At 35.7% G+C, this 7,189-nt stretch overlaps 2 protein-coding genes across 2 annotated transcripts in view; one reads left to right on the plus strand and one right to left on the minus strand.

Annotated features, from left to right (window-relative positions):
- Window positions 1–2,562, plus strand: part of LOC107714198 (OCIA domain-containing protein 1-like) — a 4,008-nt gene extending 1,446 nt beyond the window's left edge. The window contains exons 5-9 of the mRNA XM_016519968.1: window positions 189–259; window positions 445–506; window positions 693–844; window positions 1,642–1,788; window positions 2,525–2,562. Of these exons, the coding sequence (XP_016375454.1) occupies window positions 189–259; window positions 445–506; window positions 693–844; window positions 1,642–1,788; window positions 2,525–2,562 (470 nt within the window). The remainder of the gene's footprint in view (window positions 1–188; window positions 260–444; window positions 507–692; window positions 845–1,641; window positions 1,789–2,524) is intronic.
- Window positions 2,563–3,131: 569 nt separating this feature from the next.
- The window catches only part of LOC107714214 (cysteine-rich hydrophobic domain-containing protein 2), a 6,992-nt gene continuing 2,934 nt past the window's right edge, over window positions 3,132–7,189 (minus strand). Inside the window, exons 2-6 of the mRNA XM_016519991.1 lie at window positions 6,768–6,822; window positions 5,689–5,844; window positions 4,812–4,868; window positions 4,676–4,735; window positions 3,132–4,564 (exon numbers count right to left, since the gene is read on the minus strand). Coding sequence (XP_016375477.1) covers window positions 4,514–4,564; window positions 4,676–4,735; window positions 4,812–4,868; window positions 5,689–5,844; window positions 6,768–6,822 — 379 coding nt within the window. The 3' untranslated portion in view covers window positions 3,132–4,513. The remainder of the gene's footprint in view (window positions 4,565–4,675; window positions 4,736–4,811; window positions 4,869–5,688; window positions 5,845–6,767; window positions 6,823–7,189) is intronic.

Here is a 7,189-nt window from a genome sequence, read left to right on the forward strand (position 1 = left end):
TTTTTATTAATATCATTACACTTTATTTGCTCCGTTTTATTTTGTGAAACCTTTCTACGTATATGGAATAACCGTTTTATAAAAGCAATAAGCCCCGTGAAGCTTCTTGGGGCTTATTGCTTTAGTTACTGATATGACTTATTGATAGACTGAATATTAAATATACGTATGTGTTAAATATGTGTTAGTTGCTGGTGTTTTTGGGTACCTCGGAGGGAAGATGTCATACATGAAGACATGCCAGGAGAAATTTAAAGGGGTCATATGATGTTGCTAAAAAGAACATTATTTTGTGTATTTGGTGTAATGAAATGTTTATGTGGTTTAAGATTCAAAAAACACATTATTTTCCACATACTGTACATAATTTTTTCTCCTCTATGCCCTGCCTTTCTGAAACGCGTCGATTTTTACAAAGCTCATCGATCATATGACCCCTTTAAGAGCTTGGAGAGTTCGCCACTGGGGGAGGCACTGAGACAGAGACAGCACCACCAACCACCAGTGTGAGCAACAACATGCACAGACATGCCACCTACATTTAAAGGGGTGGCGTGCGATTTCTGTGCCACTAGCATCACCAAATTCTCAAAGGATTCCTAAACATTCTTTCTGTCTTCTGTGGAACATAAAAGATTTTTTTTCCCCAAACAATGGTCTATTGGTCTACAGTTTATTTTAATGTATTTCAGGTTTACCCATAAACACCCGGAACTGAGTGATCCAAACAAAGCCAACTTTGAGCCAGCCTTTCAACTTGATGATCAGAGGAATCAGTCCTTCTCCTATTCGAGTGATTTCACTTACATGTCCTCAGCAACTCACTCTGACACCCAAATTACAGGTAGGTTAAAGTGCCTCCATCCGTTTTCAATAAAAACTGCCGGAGAGGGCAGCACGATAATGGTGAAACTGATAATCACAATTATTTTTGCTCAAAAATGATCATGATTTAAAGGGTTAGTTCACCCAAAAATGAAAATTCTGTCATTAATTACTCACCCTTGTGTTGTTCGAAACCCATAAGACATTCGTTCATCTTCGGAACACAATTTAAGATATTTTTGATGATATCTAAGGGCTCTCTGACCCTCCCATAGACAGCAAGGTAACTACCACGTTCAAGGTCCAGAAAAGTACCAAGATGATCGACAATAATCACTTTATTCCACATTTTCGTCTCTACTGCGTCACTTGTGGACGCGCGTTCACGACAGTATCATGACTCGAGCGTGTGGTGGCGCCGGCGCTGACCCAGATCCGGCGTGATGTTGGTTTATTTGACCTCATCTAGTTTTCTAATTTACCATATTTAACAAAAACATTAATGCACTATCTATTATAAACTGGTAAAACCCTAAGAAGCTTCTCTCAAAAGCTGCCAGTGAAATTCCTAATATTAATTCTAAACTAATATTAATTACTAAATTTAAAAAAAAATTCACCATTAAAGCAGCGAACAGACTTTTTGTAGCACAGAGCCACAATCACAAACAATATGGTCGAGATTCATGTTTGGTCTTATAACCCTCCTAACATTTGCTGCAGATCTCATTTCTTAGAATATTAAAAGAGTAGAAATTAAACTGATGTCATTTTTACGTCAGAGTGAAATTTAAAAACATCCCTCTAATCCAGCAGAACCAACTTACATTGAGGAGGATGTACAGAAGAAACACATTCTGTACGAGGAGCTGCGGAGTAAGAACAGGGAAAACTATGAAGGTACGACTCCCAAACCAAAGACACTGTTGAAACCTTCGGCCGAGACCAACCCAGCCAAGAGAGGTGAGATATGACAATAACCAGCGTCCTAAACTAAAAAACCCAAATGTACATGGAGAAATAAAAAGTTACTACTTTTGAAGTGTCAGGTTGAGACACAGGTCGAGTATACTAAATAAATACTTATACTTAATAACTGAGATCTGTCAATTGAATTTGTTTGATACTGTATTATGCCACAGCCAAAGCCAAGAAACAATGGAGTAGGTTTTCCTTCAAAAGTTTGGGGTTGGTTAGATTTCTTATGCTGACCAATTATTTAATCGTAAATACACTAAAAAAATGACAATATTGTTAAATATTATTACAATTTAATATAATTTCATACGCTTTTAAAAATGTAATTTATTCCTGTAAATACTCCAGTCTTCAGTGTCACATGATCCTTCAGAAATCATTCTGATAGGCTGATTTGGTGCTCATGAAACATTTCTTATTATCAGTGTTGAAACCAGTTAATATTTTTGTGGAAACAAGTAATACATTTTTATTCAGGATGATATAAACGATGAATAGAAAAGTTCAAAAGAACAGCATTTATTTGAACTAGACATCTTTTGTATCATTATAAATGTTCTTACAGTTACTTTTGATCAATTATTTGATCAAATTAATTATTTCAAATCTATACTGACCCTAAAGTTTTTTTCTGTATTAAGTAAGAGTAGTGTTTTGTACATATACTAGTAAAAATGTTTTTACCTACTTCATATATATTCCTTTTTTTTTTGGTAAACAGGGAAGAAGAATATATTTGGAGACACATGGGAGGAGTGAGAGCTGCTTCATCACCATTTCACTGTCTAGAACCGCTGTCTGTAACTGATGTCTTCTACAATACAGATGTCTAACTGTGAGAGATTGGCTTTGTACCTATTTAATTGAGGTTAAGACACAGTTTTTGTCTTTAAATTGTGTACAGCTTAATACAATAATAATAGCAGCAAGATTTTTTAATTTGTAAGGATACACTTAGGTTTTTACATTCCCGGAAGACAATTCTAACGCTGCTTTCCCACTCAAAAACTGGTCCCACAGTTCCTTTAGTATTGTGGTCCAGTTGCTATTGTACTTTTGAGAGTTTGTAGCACACCATGAAGTTGATTATTGTTTATAACATAAGTCGCACGAATTATTAAGGTCAGCAGGACATTTGATTCAGGGACGAGTTACATGTCATTGTTTAATATATGAGATTCATAAACCCCTTATCTGAAGTATGAGCAATTATTAGCAGATACAGTTTTAAGACAGACTAAACCACAATAACTGTGCTTAATTCAATATTAAACTCTTTGAATTCAAACAGCTTATATTCAGCATTAAATGGAAAAATGAAACAAAAATCAAGTTGGGCATATTTTATTTCTGTACACACATTGTACATAAATACGCTGGAATTATTTTTGAAAAATAAAGACGATGTCCCTGGGATTTGGGATGACATCAGACGCGAGATAGGAAATTGTAATTTCAGTAATAATATTGGTAATCGCACACACATACACACTTCATACATTTTAAGTTTTAAGATCTAATAACCAATTGTTTTATTGAGTATTGGGACATAACTGTTTTATTAACCTACAACTGGATACATTTACACAAATATAGCTCACTAGGAGAAAATGTCTGCATAGGACTCCTGATCCAGGATTGAAACAATGATGAAAAAACAAACACATTAAGTGAAAAATATTAAATAAAAAAAAGCATTTCTGCCCTGGAGAAACTCCGATATTTGGGGGTTCATAAAAAAAATAAAAAAAACAGAACTTTTTTTTTTTGTTTCACCACCAATAAATTGTTAAAATGAATTAACTTTTTCAGTGACCCAACAAACCTATAAATGTTTTGTCTCTCACTTGTGAACAAAATTACAAACAAAATATCTCAGGGACAGACAGAAATAATCACCCACACACACACACACACAAATCAAGAGACAAATATTTACTGCTCGTCTTTTTAAACTGAGCAAGTAAACAAGGATAAAAAAAAAAAACCCGCAAACAAATCTAATCTGTGCTGCATCACTACCCATAGGTGCACCTGGACCGCATCAGGTCAGTGACTTCAACTAGACTCAAAAGTCCTGTCAGAGTCTAGATGCTGCGTGGCACAGTCAGTGTTTGATTGTCTGTGTATATGGATGATCATTTTTGAAAAGGAGATATGGGGAACCATGTATTGTGCATTGACCGTGTCAATTTGGCTCTCAGCTAACTGAAAATCCATATGAATCGTTCCTAACATCCATATTTTGAATTAATACAGTAAAAGAGTTTAATTCTACAGTTGCCACTTCCTCAAGCCATTCTTCACTGATCAGTTCCACAGTGATGGTTGCTGTCGGCAAAAGAAAGTCACTTAGCTAGTACGCAGACTGTGTGATTTAGTTAAGGTATAGTAGACGTTCCAGTTAGGACTTTCCGTGGCCTCCTCGCAGGCTCGGTGTAGCCATGTGACAGTAAAGGTCACTCTGTGTGTATTCATGCACTCGCAAAACCAGAACGGCACAGACGTGTGCCTCAGTATGTGTGTATGTGGGTTGTAAACAGTGCTTTCTCGGTGAGGAGTGCTGTGAGTGGCGCTCGGGCGTGAGGTGAGTCGCTTGCTCAGAGTGTGGAGGGAAAAGGGACGAGGCCACATGATAAAACCAAGACAGTACCGGAGAAAGGCACCTCAGGAAGACCACGCCGGAGGGACGAGCTCTGGCCCGCCACTGCTAATCCGGCCTGAAGATGGGAATCTTGGGTAGAAACTCTATCAGGATGACCTATAAATAGGACAGAGAGACATGAGGAATGTGAAGTTAACACATTTCACTAGTTATTTTATTTGAAACAGTCACTGTGCAATTAGATTTGGGTGTTCGTTGTTGGCTTACATATTCCATCATGTTGTTGGTTTCACACTTCCTTTTGCTGAGCCTCCAATGCAAACATAGCTAAATGAACAGAGGGCACGTAGTAAAATTAGCACCAGACAGGAAAATGCAAACAAGCAAGAAACCTTAAGCATACCTTGTGATACAATCTGTTGTTTTCCCACTCCAGTAACTTCTCTATGGATCTGCGTGTCTATAGGTGAAAAGAGACATATTATTCAGCATTCAAAAGGTATAATAACAACTTTAAAAGAGCTTGTTGTTTATGTCCTATAATGTACACTACTCTTCAAAAGTTTGGAGACTAAGTCTCTTATGCTCACCAAGGCTGCATTTATTTGATTCAAAAATTCAGTAAATATGGTGAAATATTATTACAATTTAAAATAACAGCTTTCTATTTAAAAAATATAATTTACTCCTGTGATGGCAAAACTGAATTTCTAGCAGTCACATAATAAAAAATAAAAAAATCATTCTAATGCACTGATTTGTTGCTCAAGAAACAAACAGTTGAAAACAGTTGTGCTGCTTAATTTTTGAAATATTTAAAGTTTAAAGTTCAAACCATCAGCATTTTTTTAAATAAATCTTTTGTAACATTATAGATGATCAATTTAATGTATCCTAGTTGAATAAAGCATTAATTAATTTATTTTTAAAAGTGCTGTAAATTATCCCAGAAAATACCGTCCCACTTTTTGCCTAAAAAAAAAATAAAAAAATAAAAATGAATTGCAAAGTCTAGAAAGGTAAAGCTTGTTTTTCTGTTTTTTTGTTTTTCAATTAAAACTTTGTTATTTGATCTGCAGAACTTACAATATTACACCATGTGATGAAAAATTACACCACATCCCTAACCCATATATTTCTTTTGTAGATGAGTTTCTATGCACCCGATATTTGTCTTTTTATAAACTGAGAGGTAAGTTTAACTCATTCAACTCATTTCAATAAAGCTAAACTTCTATTAAACCAGGAACATCCCTTGAAGTGACTCTGAACAAACTCACCCTCTTGCTCAGACAGATGACCGGCCACAGACTAAAGCCCAGAGTACAGCAACAGCACAGACAGCCGCACAGCAGCCAGCGCACATTCACCGGGAGAGCCTTCCTCAGACAGCTGTTCACACGGTTTATGCTGGCTTTGAACTCTTCTGGTGCGACCTGTAAATCAACAAATAAAGCAAGAACCCATGTCAGACCTCAGGATTACGTGGGACACTTGCCAAATTGTAAAATATACACTTGACAATCAGTTACTATTGAAAAGTGCAACTGTGCAAGTGAACATTCTGCTAAACTTCTTATTTGGTGTCCCACAACAATTTTGGGCTAAACAATTGTTTTAAGCATTATATAATGTAACAGTGGTACACCATTCCTTTTCATTTCTGAATACCAGTAACAACAGACTTTGAGGCTTTTCATTTCTTCTCACTGAGATTACTAATATATAATTCTGCATGTAATATTATTTCCTTGAGAAAAACCCGCTGAAATGACACTTACCTTTCCTGTAAGGGCTGAGGGAAACTCAGACTCAAATTTATTGCTCAGTCCAAACCTGCAGGAAAGAAAAAAAAAAAAGTTTTGCGATATCAATTTCTCAAACTTCAACAAAGGCACAAGATTTACTGTACAGTCGTGGTCAGAATTATTGGCACCCTTGGTAAATATGATCAAAGGCGGCTGTGAAAATAAATCTGCATTGTTATTGCAGAAAACAGTTGAGTCTCGGGGTCAGAAAACCTTAAAAAAAAAAAAACTCAAACAGCACCTACACCACATGTTGTTTGGGAGGGGTTCAAGAAAAAAAAAATCAAGAAAAGAAAATGCTCTCATCCAAAAACAATCCCCAGAAGTGAACATTCTGCTAAACTTCTTATTTGGTGTCCCACAACAATTTTGGGCTAAACAATTGTTTTAAGCATTATATAATGTAACAGTGGTACACCATTCCTTTTCATTTCTGAATACCAGTAACAACAGACTTTGAGGCTTTTCATTTCTTCTCACTGAGATTACTAATATATAATTCTGCATGTAATATTATTTCCTTGAGAAAAACCCGCTGAAATGACACTTACCTTTCCTGTAAGGGCTGAGGGAAACTCAGACTCAAATTTATTGCTCAGTCCAAACCTGCAGGAAAGAAAAAAAAAAAAGTTTTGCGATATCAATTTCTCAAACTTCAACAAAGGCACAAGATTTACTGTACAGTCGTGGTCAGAATTATTGGCACCCTTGGTAAATATGATCAAAGGCGGCTGTGAAAATAAATCTGCATTGTTAATCATTTTGATCATTTATTTTTTAAAAATCACATAAATCTAACCTTTCATTGAACTAAAACAACTGAAAATGGGGGGAAATCTCATTATGAAATAAATGTTTTTCTCAAATACACGTTGGACACAATTATTGGCACCCCTAGAAATTCTTATGAGTAAAATATCTGTGAAGTATATTCCCATTCATATTTACAATTTTGAGCATACCAGGGTGATTA

This window comes from Sinocyclocheilus rhinocerous, unplaced genomic scaffold, assembly GCF_001515625.1.
Source record: "Sinocyclocheilus rhinocerous isolate Xijiao unplaced genomic scaffold, SAMN03320098_v1.1 scaffold1591, whole genome shotgun sequence".
In the NCBI taxonomy this organism is placed as follows: Eukaryota; Metazoa; Chordata; class Actinopteri; order Cypriniformes; family Cyprinidae; genus Sinocyclocheilus; species Sinocyclocheilus rhinocerous.